At 39.2% G+C, this 22,302-nt stretch overlaps 1 protein-coding gene across 1 annotated transcript in view; it reads left to right on the forward strand.

Moving 5' to 3' along the window:
- Positions 1 to 22,302, forward strand: part of RBM33 (RNA binding motif protein 33) — a gene marked incomplete at its 3' end in the record, with an annotated part of 81,968 nt that overhangs the window by 54,655 nt on the left and 5,011 nt on the right. The window contains exons 12-15 of the mRNA XM_019474253.1: positions 313 to 644; positions 1,455 to 1,703; positions 2,516 to 2,803; positions 10,852 to 11,496. Coding sequence (XP_019329798.1) covers positions 313 to 644; positions 1,455 to 1,703; positions 2,516 to 2,803; positions 10,852 to 11,496 — 1,514 coding nt within the window. The remainder of the gene's footprint in view (positions 1 to 312; positions 645 to 1,454; positions 1,704 to 2,515; positions 2,804 to 10,851; positions 11,497 to 22,302) is intronic.

Here is a 22,302-nt window from a genome sequence, read left to right on the forward strand (position 1 = left end):
TTGCATGTTTTAACTCTAATCCCTGGAATCCTTCATTGATTTCATTAGAGTAGAATTTTTAAAAGGTATTCCTGATTCCAGCAAATTACCAGTTGTGCTGATCTTTCAAGCATCAATTCCTTTTATACACAGGTGGCAGAAGCAAGAGAAATGTAACCTTGAGGGTAGCTCTTAAAATTAAAACATCTCATACGATTTTGCTTTCTACAAATTTCAGGTTACTTTTCCAAATCAAAATAGAGCTTTGTGTTTTGCAAGTGTGTTTGTGTCCCAAGGAGGTTATCATTTAAGTACTTTTCCCGATTCCCACAGATCCAAGGTTTCCAAGCCATCACTTGTTTGAGCAGCGAAGCCCCCCACCACCGCCACCTCCACCGCTTCTCAATAGCGCGCATCCTGTCCCTACCCAAAATCCGATGCCGTTCAGCCAGCCCGGGACAGCGTTTAATCAGCAGGGACAACAACCGGTGTTTCCCAGAGAGCGGCCGGTACGGCCAAACATGCAGCCTCAAGGTCCTGTGGGAATTCTCCACTTCAACCAGCCGGGTTCAGCAAATCCGCGGCCGTTCATGCCTCCGAGGCAGCAGTTCCTGCAGGCTCCGGGACAGCCCTTCCTCGCCGCACACACCCAGCCCAGCATGCAGGTACGGGCCTACAAGGAATGTGTGAAGTGGCCCGGTGCTGCCTTGTAGACTTAGAGGGCTAACTTAACTAAAGTGGAATTATTTGAGATTACAGGGATGAGGCAGATGGACCTGTAACCCTTTATTGTTGTGCCTCAAAAAGTGATTGATTTTCTCCCCGGTTGCCAGCACTAACGTATTTGCGATAGCGAGCCTGCAGCCCGGCCCTGCCTCCTTAGGTTCCTTTAGCTCCGCAGAGGTAGGGAGAGCGGCCCCGGCCCCGTCAGTCAGCGGCAGGGCGGGAGCGCCCTCTGCCGCTCAGCTGCGGAGCCCGGCGGGGAGCCGGAGGCTCTCCCGCAAAGCGGGAGGGAGGAAGCCGAGTTGCTGCTTGCAGTGGGTAAATGTTTCGGGGACGTGCAGGGCGATGCAGAGGGAAGGCCCTGCATGTTCGCTGGGCTTTGTGCGGGATCTTTTCATGGTGTCTGTGTTTTGAACGTGGGGAAATCCTGCAGTCTGGTGATGCTGGGGGGAAAAACAAAAGGGGAAAAAAAACCTACCGAAACCCAAACAGTTTAAAAGCCATTAGAAAAGGGGGCAGAGGGCAGGAACCCTTGCATTTGTCTTTTTCCACTTCAGCTGTTGACTTACACAGGTTTAAGTGCAGAACTACCTTGCACAGTTTGTTAGTCTGGTTTTTTACTCAGTGTATTTTTGGTTTAGCCTGGTCCGTAGCTGCTTACAGATGTTTTGAGGACTTGGGAGGCTGGAACTACTTTTCAGGAGTTTATTACCTTGAAACTAAAACCAAATAATCTTTCTCTTTGTGTGAAGGGTCCCTTGCATCCTCCATTACAGCCTCAGCCACAACCTCAGCCTCAGCAGCACCATCACCAGCAGCAGCAGCAGCACCATCACCAGCAGCAGCAGCAGCAACACCATCATCATCTCCAAGGGCCACCACAGCCCTTGATGCCCATGAACCAACCACAGTTCAGGCCTCATATGCAGGCCACGCAACAGCAGCCAAATAACAACAGGATGCAGTGTCAGCCGCGACAGGGTCCAATGAAGCCAAGACATGTAAGTACCACATCAGTGTTGCCTTGCATACTTCTGCGTGGGTAACAGGCATGTAAGCACAAGTTTCAAAACTCACCAGTGTGGTTTTTCAGCCCCATTCATTCCATCCTGCTCTGTCACCTTCTTTCACCATTTCTTGCTCCTTTTCTGCCTTGATCATTTTATAATCTGCATACAAAAATAGCACATGTATCTTTCCCTTTTCTCCTCCAGTCTTCAGTGTTTTTCTTGATCTAAGTCCAATAAGAGATGATGCAGTTGACCAAGAACTGGCAGTAAAGGATTTTTAGAGGATAGGTTTGCTTAGTAAGATTTTGAAACTGTTGGTAGCCTGTGATTGTGTGGGAGCCCAGTTCTCTGACACTGTCTTTCAATTTGAAGGCCTCTCTGTACCACTGCTAATAAGCTTTCTGGTTCAGATAGTGCCACTCATGTCTTGTGAGTTTGCTCCAGTGCAGCATATTCTATTGCTCGGTAGGTTGGGGTAGCACAACAGTCTGAAGCAGTGCTCAAGACAATGTGACTGTAGTTGAAAATAATTGCTGTGATTAGGAAAATAAATCACACAGCGAAACAAATTTCTGAGAAAGATGTTAAACAAATGAGATTGTTTTGCTTTTAATTAAAGAAAAATAAAACCATTGTTAAAATGTTCTCATTTCTGTAATTTTTCTTCTCACGTTGAAAATATTGTGCCTTTTCGAAAAGCTTTTTTTCCCCCAACTTAACTAAATCATGAAAATGTGAAACAGGAAATGCTTTAGTCTGTTTTGTAGTGAAAGTCTGCAGTTTTTTAATTTTCTGCTTTTCAGAATACACCGTCACAAAATATTGTCAAGCGTCCAAATCAGCAGCTACAGTCAACTGCTCCAAGAAATAGTAACTTGCGTGAGTTGCCAATAGCACCATCACATGCTATGGAAATGAGCAACAACAGGCGAACCTCTACCCCAGCTGCTCAGGTCAAACCCATTACCAGCACGATGTCTGCCACCAAGTCTGTAGCTGGTGTTGGAAACTCACAGGGAAGGCCTGAGATGAAAGCTAAAGCAATCACACCAGTGGGCCAAGCAAAATCAGAAGTAAAATCTGAACCAGAGGTAAGGCTTTTTTTTTTTTTTTTTAAATCAAACAAAAAAAAACCTCCCACCTTTTCAAAACTTTCCTAGTCTGACTTGTGAACTGTAAGCACACTTAATGTATTATTCACCCAATATTTTTGGTGCCACTAGAGGCCTCCCTTCTGAGTTGCACTTTCCTCTTTAATGTGATAGCAAAACCAGTCTCCATTGATAAAAAAAGAAGTCTGGAAGGTTGGCAGGGCTGTGGTGAGTCTGTTTTGCAGGAGGAGTCGTCATTCCTACTATGAAAACACAGAGGTTGTGTAAAGGTCATCAGTGATACAAGCCTCTGAAATACCTATTGTGCCTACTTTTGTCTTCCAGGATTATGATCAGGGGTTTTTCTTCAGGTAATCACTTCTTTCTGAGTCAGCAAACCTCTTCTCTTCCATTTCCCATGATGCTTTACGGCTCAAAAAAAAAGGGCTATTTTTTAAATCACAAAAAAAAACCTCCCACCTTTTCAAAACTTTCCTAGTCTGACTTGTGAACTGTAAGCACACTTAATGTATTATTCACCCAATATTTTTGGTGCCACTAGAGGCCTCCCTTCTGAGTTGCACTTTCCTCTTTAATGTGATAGCAAAACCAGTCTCCATTGATAAAAAAAGAAGTCTGGAAGGTTGGCAGGGCTGTGGTGAGTCTGTTTTGCAGGAGGAGTCGTCATTCCTACTATGAAAACACAGAGGTTGTGTAAAGGTCATCAGTGATACAAGCCTCTGAAATACCTATTGTGCCTACTTTTGTCTTCCAGGATTATGATCAGGGGTTTTTCTTCAGGTAATCACTTCTTTCTGAGTCAGCAAACCTCTTCTCTTCCATTTCCCATGATGCTTTACGGCTCAAAAAAAAAGGGCTATTTAAGAGAGCCGCCTTCCTCGTGCTGTTTTCCTTTAGGCTGCCCAGTCTCCTCTAGGGTCTTGAGCACTCATGCAGGAGGTTGCAGCTGCATCGTCCATGGAGCTTCTTGCTCTTGAAGAGGAAAACATCTCTTTTATTAAACCTTTTGACGGGAGGGAAAATAGGAGATGCTCGCAAGCTTTCCATTTTGGAGAAAATGATGCTGTTTGCTCTGCTAGTACTCTGCGCAATCAAAAAATGAGATGCCAGTGTTTTGGGCTCCATTGGATCATGCAGTGTGAACAGATGACTGTTTCCCTGCACAGATCCTCCTGGAAGCTAGAGAAGACTCTCCATGAGCACTGTTAGTTTGAGAGAGTGTGTAGGATTGTACTGATGGTGCTGTTAATCCTGAACATCAGGAGATACCAGAGGAACATGATGGCTAAATGCACCCTGTATAATTTCTGAGTGTCAGGTTATTCTGAGCAGAACTGTAAGTCTATATAGTTTAGTTGACCATGAATCTTGTCTGAAAGACCAGGTTTTCTTCAACAACTGTTGAAAGCTTCAATTGTGATAATACTGTCTTCCCTTTAAGCTGCTCATGATTAGCTTTTTCATCTTGTTCTTGAATTAGGGATGGTCATAACTAATTTTCACAAATGAGGCACAAAAGAAACCCATAGCTAGCAGTGTTTGACCTCCTGTGCACTTGCTTTTCAATGGTAATATTAAAAAAAAAAAAAATCCTTATTTCAGCTTTTCAGCTTTTAATTTTGATCTTTTTTGAAAAAATGACTTAAGTAATCCCCTTCAATTCAGTCTCTTGGAATAATCCAAATCACAGAAAATGCAGTGCCTCTTAGAGAAGCCTCTGCTTTTCAGGACATTAGTAAGGTAAGTTTTGAAGCAAATCAGCTACAGGCCTCCCCATCTAAAACATCTTAAAGTTCTTTCATGGTTTAGTCATATGAAAATTAAGGCATTACTTCTGAAGTATCTCTGGCAGTGTTTAGAAAAATGAATGAAGATTTTCAATCCTCTTAATCAAATGAATTAATTAAAAAAAAAAAAACAACCCAAACCCCAAAAAAAGTAGTCATCTTGTTCTCTCTATTTTAAGTTTTAAATGTATCCTAACAAACCTGTAGTTATAAGACTAACTGATCTTACTCGTGTGAGTTCTTGGTTTTACAAATAAAGCTTTCTTCTTATTTCTGTGTCAAAGCTATCTTTGAAAACAGTTTGATATCTGTTTCATGTGAGTTTTTGCAAAACAGGATAAAAAAAAAAGTTGCCTTGGAAAAAATGATGTCTCCTAGTGTTTCCTATTATTAACCATAAAAGTAAAGCCTTTGTAGATACACTTAGCAAGTACTAGAAAAGTGTGTGAATGTGTGCATGCACAGAACCCTTCTCCTTTCAAAGCAGACTTGAAATAGATCCTTGTGCTGCAAACAATGGTGTAGTAGCAGTTGTCCCTTTTCAGCTGTGCCATTTATTGTCACTTCTGCAAACAGCATTGCTGCACTAGTAATGTTCATTTCCAAGCATTTAATCATATTCTTCACTATTGTTGTAATGTAGATTATTACATTTCTCTGCTTAAGCAGATTGTAATGTTTTCCAGTCTTTTTTGTGTGTTTTTCTTGTAATTAGCTAACTTTGTCCTGTTCTTTTGGTTTCTATGAAGATGAGAAAGAGTTAAGTTCTGTCATCTCTTCTAGCTGTATTGCTCATAACTGAATTGGGCAGGTTATTTTGCAAGTGTCTTCAACTGGAAAATTATTAAGACTTTTTCTTTGCATCCTTCTTCCCGAAGAGTCAGTGGCCATATTTATGAATGCCCTATCATTCAGGAAGCATCAAGAAAATAACAATATTGGCTATTAAAGGTTTTGCTCACCTTCAAAATAGATATTTGAAAGGTTTGCAACCTGAGTGACTAGAAGATAAAAACTGTATTTCTACTTTACTAATGGTATGCTTGTGTTCCTGTTCCTGTGAGGCTGCAAGATACTGACTTTAAATGCCTTTGTCCATTTAGAATAGCTGTTACTCTCCAAGATTTAAACTTGCATATCCTCAGTCTGAAAAATCATTTTGTCAGTGAAATTGGAAAGTATGGGTGATGTCTGTGGGCCTAATTGTGCTCATCTTGAGGTCAGTTTAGGATAAGAGGAATTAAGGCAATATTAAGCATTTTTGAGTTTAAAGAAGGGGGGGAATGTAGAAAAGTGATGTGAATCTCTTTAGAAGAAATGCATACTGGAGCTCAGAACAGGAGAGAAATTACTAGAGTGCTGCATAATCATAGGTGTACTGATATTACTACTTACATTGCAGTTAATGTCCCTGCTGTACTGAAAGAAAACCTTCACGTTCCATTCTCCCAAATCCAGTAAATTTTGAAGTTGGGTGGTTGGGTTTTATGTTGCTGTCTTTTTTAAAAAAGACTTGCAATATGGAAAATAGTTGCTACATTGCTGTTGGAGCAAATGTATCTAAATCCTTTTCATATTTTTGGAAATTAACCACCTGAAAAATTGTACATGTCTAAATTTGAGTTTTCTCTAGTATAAATAGGTTTGATTTCCAAATTTTGATAATGGTGCCTCCTGTCTTGTGCTTAGAAAATTCTTCTTACCACAGTATTTTTCCAGTTGGAAGATCGCAAGAGGGCAGTGTGCTTCCCAAAGTAACTTGTAACCTTGTTCTTAATTCTCTTCCTGTTTGTCCAAGATGCATGGCACCTGTGTTTTGTAGGGTGACTCATACTTTCCTGGGGTTCAGGAGCTGGTGTCATCAGTAATGTGAAATGTGTGATGTGTATATAGGTGTCTTTATTTAAGATACTTTGTGGTTTTGAACACAAGTAGCCAAATGATGTAATTTGGATCTGGCCTTACTTTTTATGAAGACTTGTCATGAATTTTTCGACAAATGATTCTAGCCTCTTTTGCTTCTAATGTTACAGCTGAAAAAATAAAGATAAACCTGCTGAATAGATTTATGTGTATGCCACATATCAAACCATTTTGATTGCTCTGTCCTCGCACCCATTCTAGTGAGGGACACAAGTGAGCCTGGTTGCATGATTCCTTTTTTGTTCCTTGACAGCAAACCAGAACACTTATAGTATCTGATTCTTATGACTCTGCATTTAATTCTATTAACTAGTAATACACCCTGCAGACCTCTAAAAAGGGTTGGGTTTGTTTTTGTTGGGTTTTTTTAATTCACTGTATGAGAAGCAAGCTACTGATACTAGGACTTAAATTACAGTAGAAAACTGTAATTTTGGAGCATGTTTTAGAGCATGTCTTTGCTGCCTTTTCCTCGATCAACAGTGCCATTCCAAGTTCTCCTGGAGAATGATGTAGGACTGCTGCTTCTCTTACTGCTGCTCTTCAGTTAGACTTGGAAAAGCAGCCTGAACATTTTCTTTCGGCACTTTCCGTGAAAGCCTCTTTGGACCTTAAGGGAGAAGAAAACCTAGAGCTAAGGCTTGGTCTTCCTTTCAAACTACAATGAAACACGGTGTGTTCAAGATCTGTTCAAAGACAGATGAGAATCACCGCTTCAAAAAAACAAAAAAAACCCATCAAACCTAAAAAAACAACCACCACCAAACAAAAACAACCCCCCACACCCCCAAACCCAACAAAAAAACCCTTCCACAAAACCAAGGGAATTGCTTTGTATTTGCGGCCTTGTACTCGGTAGCCTCCTGTAAAAGGAGGAGCTGTATACAATATAGTTTCTTCATGTTGTGGTGTTTTCTGCAGAAAAAGGTGAAGTGTCAAGAGTTTATCTAGGAAAAAAGCTGCTTCAAGTTCTTCTGCTTCTTCACCCACAGATAATGTTGCTTTTGGCAGGAAACTTCCAAACACAAGCTGTGAACTTTGTGAGATCTTTGAAGGATGTCTACTTTCTCCCAGTAGCTTTTTTTGGGGTTGTTTGTTTTTTGGGTTTTTTGGGTGTGTGTTTGTTTTGGTTTGTTGTTTTTGGCAGTCCTACTGCTTGTTGGAGAAATCTGTACTGGGCTTATTAAGCTAATGGGATGAAAATCATTAGCAATAGGCATTGCGTGCTGTTTCCATCTTGACCCGATGTACTGTCTTGCCTGTTCTGTATGATAAAGCTGCTTATTACATAGTACAGGTCATTTATATGTACTATAGGTCATATATATATATACACACAGACACACAGTATAGTGTAGTATATACAACATGCTCTTAAAGCTAAGCAGCAGAGGATTTAACTGCCCTTGTTTTCAGCCTAGTGAGGAGTTTGTTGCCCATTCTGAATCCGTACTGTTGGGTCATTGCACAACTAATTCCAATTAAACCTGACTCCTAATTCAAATATTTTGTTAATGATCACAGTGTCATTATATTGTTTGGTCTAACTCTAGCTGCAAGGGTATTTTACTGAGAACTTAACAGTAGTAGCAGTTACTTATGAAGATGAAGGATTTAGGTCTACCTATAGCCTGTCAGTGGGCTGATCTGCAGTTGTCATATAGCCTCAGAGCTCTTGGACCTTGATTTCAAAGCTTACCCTTTAAGAAGGAATTGACTTCATAGGATCCGTACTGATTTCCTAAGTATTGAGTTGAGTTCCTGAAAAGAAAATTTCAGATTATATTTGAGATCAAGTTGCCTGAAGATTCTACTAAGCATGCTTCTAACTTCATATGTCTTGGTAGTTTGTCAGCTGTCTTCTGTGTTTAAAGCTAGTGTAGTTGAAATCGGTGTATCTGTCCGTGCTGCACAGACGTATTGGTCAGAGTCCCTCAGGATGTTCATTCCTTGCCTGCTGGCAAGACTCATTTAAGCATGCCACAAAGTACACATTTCTGTGCTGCTATATGTAGTCTTTTGACTTAGTGTTTTGTACTTACTGGGTCGGGATCTACATCTTCCAAGGCCTTCAGAACTGGTTAGGTGATAATATGAGCGGACAGGTCCCTAATAATAAATGATAGCTGATAGAAGAACTGGTGTCATGCAGATTCTTGCTGGTATTGACACTATCAATTGAACATAAAGAAGAAAAAAAAATACAGTGCTACCTCCAAAGGTAAATTTTGTACTGGCTCACTGGCATCAATCAAACCTGTTCAGATAAAATGTAGAATATTCTGATCTAAAGCACAGTGAATAAACTAATCTGTTAAGTTCAGTGGAAGAGGTTTTGTGTTTGGACAAATTCAGTAATTGAGATATTTACTGTCTCTGAAAGTAACTGAAAATTTTACTCGTTGCATCAGGATCTGCATAACAACACATCTTCCTCCTATCTGGAGCTTATCTCTATTTTGTCATCCTATGCAAACTATATTTAAGGATCTTACCCTTTTACTGTATTTTGTAAGGGCCTTATTCTTTTTTCTTTTACTATAATCCAGCATCTCCAGTTTTCAATTTAACATGAAATATTTGAGTTTCCTACTACTGCCCATTTTAATTTGTAGAAATACGTTCCTGTTACCATCTATCAATGAAGACCTGTAATCTAGTTGTTATAGTGATTAGCCATTAATCACCACCATCGTAGTCTGAAAAGTATAGAGGAAGATCAGAACCCTTTGCTATATGAAGCATTTGCCTAAAAAGGACAGTGTTAGACCTCATCTCAGAATTATAGCCTATATTTAAAAAAAAAAAAAAAATCCAGTTTTGTTGAAGTCTTATTTTAGCCATTGTTTAGGCTGGAATTGGAGTGTGAGACATGCAGCTATTTCTTAGTCACTGTGGGAATAATCCCTATCAGTAGGTACAGTTATATCTGAAGGAAACAAGCATTCAGGATTTGTGCATCTGGATTCTATGAGTGCAAATACTACTCTACTGGGCTTTTATATCCGTGAACCAACTTTACGGTTGGATCTGTTCTGCTGGTTTTTTCCTTGGGTTGGGGAGGATTCTGGGATGTACCAGGGATAAAAGCACTTGAATTTAAAAAAAAAAAAAAAAAAAAAATGTTGCATGTTTGGGTCCTGTGTGTGCAAAAATGGCATTTGTGTTGACAAAAGCTTACACCCAGTTATTGCAAGGTAAACAACTTCATCATGGATTCCCAGTATTTGAGAAATGTTTTAGCATTCTTTATGCTGTAATTTACCAAAATGCAAAGTATTGTTACTTTGAGAGCCCGTTTTTGTTAGGGGTGATTAATACATCTTGAGTAGAATATTATGCTCATTACCATCTGTAAGCAGTCTCTACAGGTCTTTAACTTAGTATTTCAAACAGTTGGAAAATAAAAAATAATATAATGAAATAGTATGCTTTGTAATTTTGAAAAATGCATGTGATTGTATCACAAGAGCAATTTGATTCCTTTTCTAGGATGATGAGAATCTGCATTTCCTTGACTTTTGCCCATTTCATACAGCCTTTCATAAGAACCCATTGTGCCAAAGTTGAAGAATCTTTAGAAAGGTTATTTGATGGTGTGTAATACTTTCAGAGGGGCCCAGGGCTGGAATATTAAAGGCATTCTCTATGTACCATTAATATTCCAACACTGCATTTGGCAACATTTTGATTCTGAAGAGAGTGCACGAGTTCAAGGTCAGAGAGATTGACTTGTGCTGTTCATTATAACCAATTATTGTGTGACAAATGAGTTTGAGATCAGGCTGAAAATTCTGTGAGAAAAATCAATAGTTCTAATCAGGGCCCTTTCAGGTCATTTACCACCCTACCTTTTGTTACTTTGTCAGAAAAGAGCAAGATAAAACCTGTGTGACAGTGGGTTGCCTCTGTATTGTTACTTTCCACTTGAAACATATTTTGATATCTTGAATTATATTAATAGTTTAATTGGTTTTAGAAACTTCTAAATGAGTTCCAATTTGTAAAACTTTATTTTTTTATTTTTAGTATTCTGGTAAGATTTCTCAACTGGTATTAAAGCTCTTTCCCCCCCCACCCCCGGCTAGGAAGTAGTATATCTAAGTCCTAAACCAGATTTGAGCTGTTTGTCTGTAATGAATAGCAAATAAACCTTACCAGCAGATATACTCCACTAATAGCCTTAGTTTGGTATCAGGGATAATTTAAAAAGCTCTTCAGAGCTTTATGACATCTGAACCAACAATTTAATGTTGTTTTGACCAAGCTGGGCATTTGTTGAGAATTCTATAAATTCATTTGTGTTTTCCTTTGTAGTATCCAGACGAAGATGAAGAAACTAGATTGTATCGTTTGAAGATAGAAGAGCAGAAGCGTCTAAGAGAAGAAATTCTGAAACAAAAGGAGCTGAGACGGCAACAGCAGGCTGGTGCTAGAAAGAGAGAATTACTCGAAAGACTTGCGCAGCAGCAGCAGCAGCAGCAACAACCTTCTACGCAACAGTCCTACATGCAGCAGGAAGACGACTCCTCTGAGTTCCCCACCAATGGCAGCCCCTACATACCCCACTCTGGCTTACAGACCAGGCAAAATGTGAAAAACAGACTCCTTGTTAGAAAGCAAGATATGGTAGTTCCAAATATCCAACCCAAACCCACAGATTTCCCACAGGTCGGGGCGAATATGCAGTATCAAGGACAGCAGATGAAGCCAGTGAAGCAGCTGAGGCAGACTAGGACAGTACCTTCGAGTCAGCCTCAGGCACCGCAGAAAGTATTACAGACAAAACCTGCTGCAGCATCGCTGCCCACGACACAGACTGCTCGAGTGGCTTCGGCACAAGCAAGGCCCCAGGAACTGAAACCTGGCATGAAAAGGACTGTCATGCAGCGGACAAACAGTGGTAGTGGAGATGGGCCCCATGTCGGCAGCAAAGTCAGGGTGATTAAGTTGTCAGGAGGGGTAAGTTTCCAAGGCTCATCTTGTGTGTGTGTGTCGTCATGGTTTGTTTTTGTGTGTTTCATTCTGTGTAATTCCAAAATAAAAAATGGGCCTAAGCTGATGAGGGAAGTAGCAGGTTTAGCAGACCTAATAATGCGTATTTTATATTTTCAGAACTGTAAGTTATTAGCAGTTATTCAGAAATCGGTATTTGCTGCAGTGCTTTACTGCCAGGCAGTTACCACTGAAATCACATGAAAATAATACTCCTTTCTTTTAAGTTCGTTGTAACTTGAGTCTGAAAGACTCCTCAACTGAGCTCCTTTTGCTTACAGTTAGTAGTTCCAATAATTAGAGAAAAGGACTTGGATGGCTGCTTTTAAGGGTCGGTTAAGAAGCTAGGCTCTGCTTATTTGGTAATTGAAGCCACCTAATTTAGTTGTGTGCAGGTGGTGATGTTAGTGTGGTTTCTGTGCTCAAGGGAAGATTGTTTTTTTTCTTGGGAAGTGTGTTGTGAAACTAACTTAAGCAGTATATTGGAGGGGGATGTTTTCTGTTAGAGACTGGGTTTCAAACGTTACCATTTCACTTCTGCATCTAAATGAGATTTCCTTATCTTTTGATGAGGGGTCTATTATCTGCAGAGCGTCCCTTGAGCACCGGTGTTGTGGGGGACACACAATGCTGGTCTTGATGGCAGTGTGCATATTTAAGATCTGGGGCTTTGGTTAGAAAGTATCTTGACCAAATTTCTTCTGTCTTAGTGAAAAGACAAGTTAATTTGTTAGGGCTCTGAAGAAACTGAGATGAGGGGACATAGCAAGATGGTGTTGTCAGTGTGAAATCTGTCCTTGGGTTTATGCTGAGGAGGAAAGAAGGATGTGATGTGGTTTAATGCTGTGGTACACTGGAGGTGGTTTTTTTGGAAAAATGCTTCTTAAATTATTCAGAGCGTTAATTAGGGAAACTTGCAGAACTGCTGTAATCTGTAATGAAGTGAACAGTGTGGTAACAGGGACTGAACAAGGCCTTGGAGGCTAGGCTTTACTCTGTAGAAATGGAGAGGAAGTCGAAAAGCCGAAGTCTTAACTACTTTGTGAATGTTTTTCTACAGCTCATAAAACTTAAATACACTTAAAATTGTGAATTGCATAATGACCATGTGGTCTTTCACAATATTAACATAAAGGATGTTATTGACTAAATAGAGCTGACAACAACCTGACTTTGGAGGATGTCTTAATTCCTCAGATATGGTAACTTCAGTACAGAAGAATAAAGTACAAGAAGTTGAAAGAAATTGCTTCTGTTGGGCTAAAAATACTTATTTATAAATAAGTCTGCAGGAATCCCAGTGGCCTGCAAGAGGTATGACAGGTTTGTTATTCATGAATAATTGAATAAAGCAGTCATGCACAACATTTTATTACATGGTGAAACAAAACAGTGCCAGTCACCACTGTATACAGCTCTTCATAACAAATGGTTATCAGTGCCCAAACTAGAATTCTTAATGAAATAGTTTTTATCATAATGCTCTATTTCAGAAAATCATAAATTATTTGTTTCAGATAAGTCTCATGGTAAGGAAGAGCAATTAGCTTCATTAAATGCATGTGTAACCCCTCTTTCATTGTATACAGAAGCAGATTTGCTCTGTCTGTCTTAACTTTCAGATACCAAGGTTTTAGCAAGGAGCAGGTTCTCTCCATGTAGTCTTTGTTACTTTTTTCATATTGCCATGGAGATTTTAAGTTTTCCTTCCAACTGTGGAAGAATAAAAGCAACCGTTGCAATTAGCTGTTTAACACTGATCAAGATAGTTGATTAATTTTTAATCAGTTAGTGACAAGCTGAATCTATGACTTTGTTTCTTTGACCACACAAGGAAAAAGAAAAAATTGAGCAGCACGGTGGCCAGACTTGTCTATTTTGACAGGATTTTAAAGAAGGATTAAAAGCTGCGTAGACTCTGAATACTATAAAGATCACAAATCACATTTAGTTTTCATTTCTAGTGTTTAGTCCTGCCACATGCTTTATTTATTTTCACAACTTTTGCCTCAACCCTAAATATAAAGCAAAAGCCAAATCTCATTTTTCCTAGCCATTCTCCTTAGCATGTAATAGTGCTTCCTCTAATTCCCTGACTTTGGCCAACGGGATGGCTGGTATCTCTTACCTATGTGCTCTGACTTGATCCTGCAGTTAAGCAGCCCTGCCGTTTCTCTCAGCCTGATCACTTGTACCCTTCTTCCTTTCTAGAGCTCTTTTGCGCAGAGGTGTTTTGAATACCCGGGTACGAGTGAGATGGCTTGCAGTTAAACACAATGCACATTCCTTTTTGAAACTCTCTTGAGTCATGTTGGTAAAGACATGGAAAGTCCCTTCTCTTTCAGCCTGCTAGCCATGGTACAGCACGATAGTAGAGCTGTCAGTTGAAGAAGCTGATTGAGGCCAGACCCGTACTAACTCTGTCTAGAGCAAATTGAGCTCCTAAAACAGGAGCTGGTAGCAAGGACTGTTCTAGATTTAGTAGGACCATCTGTAGAACAGGATTAAATGTTGTTGCATTGCTGGTGATGTTTTTTTGTTTAACAGTTAAGGAGATGTACTTGGTGTATTGGTGAGATTTATGGTATACAAATACTGTCAGAAGAGAATTATTTCTTCCCTTGAGGGCAGTATCTTTCCCAGTCTAAGCTTCTAACTGTGTTTATTTGTGTTGCTGGGCACTGCAGTACTACCGAGGATCTCTGACCTCCAGGTAGAACTATCCCTTGTTACTTAAGAAGGTAAAATGGCCTTTCATGTGTTTCCACAATATTCTGTCTTGAGAGGATCTTGCTTTTCAAGTATTTTTATGGAATTGTAAGAATTACTACTTAAATTCCAACAAATATTTTAATTTGTCCACTTTATCTGATGCATAAGATGCCTTAATTTATGGCTTCTTATACTTAAAGAAAAGGGAAGTAGAAAATGATTCAGCATTTCCTGTATGTCAGACTAAGCCTGCATATCAACGTGACACGTGTTAGGTACTGTCATTAATGATTTTGTCTGTTGCTGCTTTTTTTAAACAAATCCGCCACCTGCCTCCTCCCCTAATACTGGTATGCCCATCCCTTTCTGATACTCGTGTAATTTATGCAGGAATGGAAATACAGTAAATAGTTTCCATTTTAATTACTCCTTTAAATGTTATATTCCTGGAAAATGAGACACTGCTTAGTGCTTAGCAAATGAACTTTGATTTTGGGGTGTTTTTTTTCATGGAGGCCCAAATATCTTCTGATGGATCCAGTGTGCTTTATGGTTTGTGTGGCATTTCTTCAGAGCTGTCCTTTCCAGATATAGGAGTTTAGCATATTTGCTGAGTATTCATACTTGTATATTTTACTAAGAAAACATCTGAGATTTGCCTGGAGTGGTGAGGAGCCTGAATTTAATTCTAAAGACACGTAATAATAAACTCAGTGAGATTGTAGAGTGTTGTTTGTTGGGAAGAAACACCCTAATAAATCACTTTAAAACATGATCAGAAAATTGTAGAAAATAGGGGTGAAAGGGCCGTAGAAATAATTTATTCGGTCTTGAAGGGAGGATGAACTCTGTAGCATTCCTGACAGATTTGACCAACCTTTTTCTGCAGTCTCATTATTGGAGATTTCTTTGGCCATCTATTCTGGTGTCTTAACCTGTACATTTAGGAGAATTTTCTTAGTGACCAAACCACATTTTCTTGCTGCAATTTTGAATCTATGACTAATTGTATTATACTTCAAGAGACATAGGAAAGAATTTATATCCCTCTTTGTCGCTGTCTCTGTTTAAAGCTCTCTTAGCTGTTTCTGAGCACTCGCGTCCTTCACTCCCTCTTGATGGGGCATGTTTTGTAACACCTTGGCTGTTTGTGGTGGTCTCATTTGGGCTCTTTGATCAGTCTGTGGGTAAATAGTTCCAGTACCAAGTGCAATTGAATTCCTTAAGCCAATATATTAGAAGTGTCTTTAGTCCTGGAAGAACAGATTTCTGCCAGCTACAACCTTAAATATCTTAAGATCATATGAAATATGTGCTGAACATGTTTTTTTCATTTAGTTGGAGGTTCTGTGGGAAATGGTAATATCTTAAAATCTCTGTATCATTGAGTCATCTTATATTGTTGTTGGGTGATTTCTCTCTAGCCAGAAAATGGTCTGCCATGCTCAAAGAGATGTGTGTCTGTCCCAAAGGCCTGAAAATGCTGGCTCTTATGCTACACCAAGAACACACCAATCTTTGTCTCTGTGGAAAGCTGCACAATGAGCTTTTTTCATAAATACATATATATTAAAATACATAAAAATCTCAGTGTTCCCTGTTGGATTAGAAGCAGTATCTTATTAGTGATCATAATTCCTGAAAACCTGAGATGAAGCTTCATCTGAAAAGCTTGAAGATTTGGCAAGTTCTTTTTGTTTGAAAAGCCTGTCACAAAAAATGTCCTCGGATTGTAAAAAGAAAGAGAATTGGAATGGAAGATAGACAACTTTATACATATTTAGAGTAACTGAGAAGTGCAAGAGACAAATATGGAGTTCTAAATACGGAAAAAGATACTGATTGAGATGATTCTTGTTTGATAATGTAACCTTATCAACCAACTTTGCTTAATGTTTGTACTTGTTTCTGCTTGCATATGTATGTTCAAGTTTAATTAAAATATTTGACTTGAAAGCTCTGTAGCGCCTTTCATCTAAATATGTCAGGAATTACAAACACTAAGATTTTTGGCATTTGCATGACAAGTTCTTGAGGGAGCCCTTCACCCAGCTCTGCAGCGCTACCAGCTGCAAGAAACAACACAGGAACTCTCACTGCATACCATATTATTACTTTTTAAGAGGCTGAATGGCATTGCAGTTTCTTTGTATCCCGCTATTTGAAGGAGGTATGGATAATGTCTGTATTCTATCAGGAGCGGACTGAAGGAGCTGCAGAAACCGTGGTATCTGAATGCCCAGATACCATGTTTGTAATTTAAAGGGTATCAAAATGGGCAAGACCTTTGAAGCCATACTGATGTAAATGCTGTTGAAAAAGGACTCTGCCTGCCACACCCTGCAAGATATCACTCTGGAAATATTTCACAAATGGACATGAATTTCTTTCTTCCACCTCAAAAAAAAACCAACCCCCCAAAAAAAAGCAGACCAAAAAAGGAAGTCAGGAAGCCCTGTGGTATTCTGGTTATGAAAAAGGCATAGTATTTTCATGAAATATTTGAAAATGAGCATTAAACGCTGTCTTCCCAGACCTCCAGTGAGGATGGTCCCTATAGAATATTTCATGGCTTGGGGGTGATGAGGTGGGCTATGCTGTACTGTTTGGGGCATATTTGGTTACTGGGAAAATGGAATACAAGGGCATGTGTGGACACACTTAGCAACTAGAGGGACTTAGGGTGACAACCAAACCAGACGCAGATAGTACTTTTTATGGGTTTGTAATAAAATCCTCGAAAGGGGGAAGAGATATCTACCTAAATTGAATTTAACTTTGCTGTGGGTAACTTGGAACTAAAGTGCAATAAAGTATTTCCTGTTGTAGACTGCAGAACAGGTTTCTCCTTTTCCTCAGGAGACTTTTAAATTGTGTGTTGAAGAAGAGTGCTGCTTCCTCCTCAACATCCTGAAAGCAAGGCGTTTGGTATTGCTTGTCGCTCTTGTTAAGTCTCAAAAGAGAGTTTTTCTGCTGTCGTGTTATAGTGCAATATTCATACCGATACAATGTTGGTGTTGCAGAGTGTCTAGTAGCCCAGTTTCCTGATGGGAAATGACTGAAGGCAACTGTAACACTGTTTAAGTACATTACAAAGAGAGAGAGCTAGTTTTCAAATGAAAATTAGTTGATTGCAATCTCTGAACTTGGGAGAGAAGCATGCAGATTTGTCCAATTTAAATTCAATATTTTGAGAAGTCACAGATGCCTTTGTTAAGTGGTATTTCAGGTTTAACCACTTGGAATAGACCTTTAGTACAGAATTGTGGCTCTGAGTCGGGAGAATCCTGACACTGTAAATGGCTGGGGAGGGAGGTAATGTGGGTTGTCCATGTCAAGATTGTACAAGGAGCTTAGGGGAACACACCAGAGGGATTCAACTTGCCATTAGTTTTAAGCTTCAAGGAACATGAACTAGAAAAACTAGCCATGACACAAGAAGGGAAGCTCCAGTTGTACTGGTTTCTGATATCCAGTACTGGCTTTCTGCGCCATAGCTGGTGTCCGGCTGAGAAGTGCTCCTTCAGGAGCTTTGGGCTCTCAGAAGTTTTGAATTGCTGATATTTTCCAACAGGAGCCTTTTCTCTTGGTGATTTCTCTGCGTGTCCAGTCTTCACTAAAATTCTCAGTACAAAAAGTTAACTCAGAGGCTGGCAACTGAAAAGGGAACTGGGAAACTTTGCTCAAAAACATGTTTATTGACATCTACATTATGTATTTTGCAGACAGCAACGTAGAAATGAAGGTACTTCTGAGAGTATTACACATATCCAGTCCAGAACCTTGATTTTGCTGTAGCTTTGGCACAGAATTTATATATTTTTCATAATGAACTAGTGGGTGGTTGTACTAGAAAAACATGTAGTCGTGATTCGACATCTGATCAACTGTGTTTCTGTCACTCCTGGTGAAACTTTAGTGTAGCACGGGAATGGCTAGGATTCTCTAACATCTCTTTGGCCAGTCCTTCTCCATGCCTTAGTTCTCCTCTCAGGCAGATGAGGAGATACTTAAGGTAAGAATTCTGTTAGTACATGGGATTAAATGGAATTAGCTGCTTTTTTTTCTTTACAAGACACCTTCTTTTTGCTGTTCTGACTTCATACACCATTAGGCACAGAAGACAAGGTAGTCATCACATCATGGCTCACTGAAGCAGCTTAGCAGTGTCTTTTTATCACAGGAAGGGAACTGTTTCTGCATTTTATTTATTTATTGCTTAGTCTGGGTGCTCTTGTTTGAGGTAAGTTTGCCCCATGCAAAAGTTTTAGGCTGGGAAAAATAACCCATAATTCACTGGCCAGCACCAGAAGTGTCTTTTGTCTGGTGTGAATGGGGAATGCTTTGGTTGTTCTACCACTTCTGTAGTCTGGTGTAGCTTATTTCTGTGTGTACTCTGATTCCAAAGTAGACTATTAGTATGTCTTAAACCAGTTGTTAATGATGAGTTGTCTATTGATAGAATAGTGTATTCTAGCCTGACTGGAGAGCAGGAGTCTTTTTAAGTACTGCTATTCTTGAATTTAAAAAAAGACTTTTAAAGGTCTTAGAAGAAGGCCTTTAAAAAAAGGTCTCCAGGTGTTTCTCATTGGCATTTGACAGATTCAAAACAGATCTTCAAGTGTTCAGAAACAGTGCCTGGTCATGTCACTTGGTTTTGGATATTTGGCAAGTGATCAGGCTTCCTATTCCCAGGTCCCCAGTCTGTCAACTGGCCGTATCAATGTGGTTAAAGCATTTGGAGCACCAGCTGAAGAGTAATAGCTAATTATTAGGGGTTTGCCTTTAATGTATGTTTCTGATAATTGTAGTGAGAAAATACTCGTATATTAGATGATAGTCTTTCTTGCTGTACATGGTTTTTGCTTTACTGTTTTTCTCTTTGTTACATGGGGATCACAGTTGTCTGTGTAGATGTCTGTCTTTTTTACTATAGTCAGTCGCAGTATCAGTAAAATACAAGTTTACATATGAAAACCTATATAGCTGATGAACAGTAATTTCTCTTGTCCTTGAAGTGAAGATGAATTTAATAACCTAAATGATGGGTTTTTTTCTCCCTCTTAACTACTGTGATACTGTAGAGGTACTCATTTCTAGAAATATTGACTTAAACTGGTAACAGATGAGGGGTTTCTCCTTTCTTAAAGGAAATCAATTACAAGACATTTTTGGATTGAGATTTCCGTGCAAGATTTAAGCCTTCATCATGCTACAGAGAATTTGAGTTACAGTGTATCTAAGAAAAGATGAAAACGTTTTGCTTCTCTCTGTTATTTTTACACAAATCAACCAGAGTTTATTTCCTTTAAGTGCTTTATCCAGCATGCGCATCCCTTTACTATTGGGTGATTTTGAATTAGCTTTATAAAGATTACATGGATAGACACAGCATTGTCGTAGTTAATAGAAACCTGTGCAGTGGGGTCTATGGGCTGCAAGATCACTAACAGTGCCAATGACAGTGAAGTATGGCCTTATCGAAAGGAGAATTCATAAGAGGCTGCCCTGGGACACTGCACCACTGTCCTTCTGTGTATCCTGACAATGTTATCTGTCCTCTCAGTACGGAGTATCAAATGTCTGTCACGAGTACAGAAATTAATTTAATGTCACCTGAAGACATGCAATTAATCTTTTAGAGGTTTTCATAATACCTTTACAGAAAGAGTTGCCAGTTTGGTGGATTTGGATTTTAGGGTTTAGCAGAAGATAAGGAAAATTAATTTTTCATCAGGGTTAATACAAGCTAGCAGGGCCACAAAGGCCGAGAAAAATGGTTTGGGAATTTGTCAAGTGTTGTCACTCTAGAATAATGCTGCTTAACGTCTGATAGGTGTAATCAAGAGTTGAGATTTCTATAGAGGGGGATTAATCAATTTGCTCACTACAGAATGCAAGTTGGTGATACCATTCCTTCATGGGGTTTAAGAATGAAAATAAGATTTGATCTGTCAAATTGCAAGCAGCTCTGACAGTATCAATAGGCATTTTTATCAGTACATTTCAAAGCATTTGTTATAAATAAATTTGTCCTGCTAATGTTGGTGGCAAATAAACTTTATCGTCATTTTAAAACTGTCATAATGATTATGATAGAGCAGAGAGCTTCAGCTTGCAAAACTCAAGCAGTGCCTCATAAAATTCTGCTTTTAGAATTTGTGATCTCATATTAGACAGAATGGTCTTTATGTTTCTCAAAACACCACGCTGACTATATTTATATATGTATAGTGAGAGAGTCTCACTATTGAAAAACAGCCTTGATAAGTATCAGGGAATCAATTCTAAAATTCATGGCCGTTGAATGGCATAATTTCTCTTTTTTGTTAGTCCAGTTTCGGATCAAACTGTGCAGACTCTTCCACAGTAGAAGTTTGAAAACCATTCACTATGTAGATCAAATCCTTTTGCCTCGATATCTTGTTTAATTACAGACATTATTTGAAATGAACTTGTCGTTTTGGCACCACTAACAATCTTGTGGTACTTGAAATTTGAAAGATAGTTTTTATACTTTCCCCGAACAGAACTCCTGCCACTTAAAAAAAGGCATTTTCATTACTCCAGAATTAACCGAATAACGGTAAAGTTTCATTCAAGAGAACTGTTAGGAAGGCAGACCTTTTATAAAACTTGGAAATTCAGAGCTTGAAGGTCAGAATGATTTGTAATATAGAAATGAAGCAGTAGACAATAACAGAAAACAATTCTTCCTTTATTGGTTTGCAGACAAAGAATGGAAATTCACTTTTCTGCAGAGGACTTTAGAGGGAATTTGCAGTATAAAGTCAGAGCTTGTATCTATCAATCTCTGGTCTCTGTGGTGGACTGAGAAGTATTCTGCCTGGTTTCAGCACTTCATGCATCAGATTTTATGAGGCCACGACAATGAATAGATGCATCTCTGAAAAATTTAGTGTTGCCCTGTATATCCCAAAACGCTAAAGAAAAAAATCAGGTAAAAATGTATTTTGACAAGAGAAGACTTAAAATTTTAATACCTCCTTCTGTTGCTACATGTTTAAATTTGGGGAGGGCAGTGATGTAAGCTAATGAAAAATTAGCAATACAGAAATGGTCTTTAGGAAAAGCAAAAGTTGATTTGAAATGAGCTAGAACTGAGACATTTTAAGTAGAAGAGATGCTAGCAATTTAGCTTCTATGATTTAGATGTCATTTTAGGTAGCTTCTGCAATACAGCTTCAGTTCACTTACCTGCTTGCCTGTAGCTTTGCTGTGTGTTTTGATTTACCTTCTGGGTGCCAGCTTATTGTATACCTCATGAGTGAAAATCAGAAGTCAACATATGTACAGTTATCTTTACAATATACGTCTTTTCCTCCAGATGTTAATGTTCTCATATGAGTGTGTAAGTAACATTCTGAGGTTTTATAGCTTTAAGTCCAGATGTTAAAAGCTCTTTGTGAGTGTTTTGCTTGACTTAGTTCTTTATTGATGTGCCTGAAGAAGCCACTAATTGTCTTGCATAGAAGAAGTCTAAAGGATGATGGCAGTGGTGAGTCTAATTTGCCACTAAGTACTACTACATAGGTTGTTCATTTTGGCTCAGACAGTGCTTGTCCTTGCACTGTCATGTCTTTAACCAGTGAAAAAAGAATTGGTGCTAAAATTTGTTATCTGAGGCTGTGTTGTTTTGCTTGTTAGGGACATAGTGACCTAGGAGTCACATTTGGTTTTCATTTTCTTAAGAAAACCACCAAATTTTGTCTGCAGTTGAAGCCAGGGCTACCTGTAATGGGAAACAATGTATTGCTGGATTGCAGGGAGCACTGTTAGTCCTTGAGCACCAAGTCGCTCGCTTACGGACCTCTGTTGAGAAGTGGTGCTGCAGGTTCATCTCTGCTTCCCCTCTTCAAGTCATCTCAAAAAGCAGTAGATGTTCATAGAATCATGGAATAGTTTGGGTTGGAAGGGGCCTTTAAAGGTCATCTAGTCCAACCCCCCTGCCGTGGGCAGGGACATCTTCAACTACATCAGGTTGCTCAGAGCCCCGTCCAACCTGACCTGGAATGTTTCCAGGGATGGGGCATCCACCAC

This window comes from Aptenodytes forsteri, unplaced genomic scaffold (genome assembly GCF_000699145.1).
Source record: "Aptenodytes forsteri isolate BGI_AS27 unplaced genomic scaffold, ASM69914v1 Scaffold296, whole genome shotgun sequence".
Classification (NCBI taxonomy): domain Eukaryota; kingdom Metazoa; phylum Chordata; class Aves; order Sphenisciformes; family Spheniscidae; genus Aptenodytes; species Aptenodytes forsteri.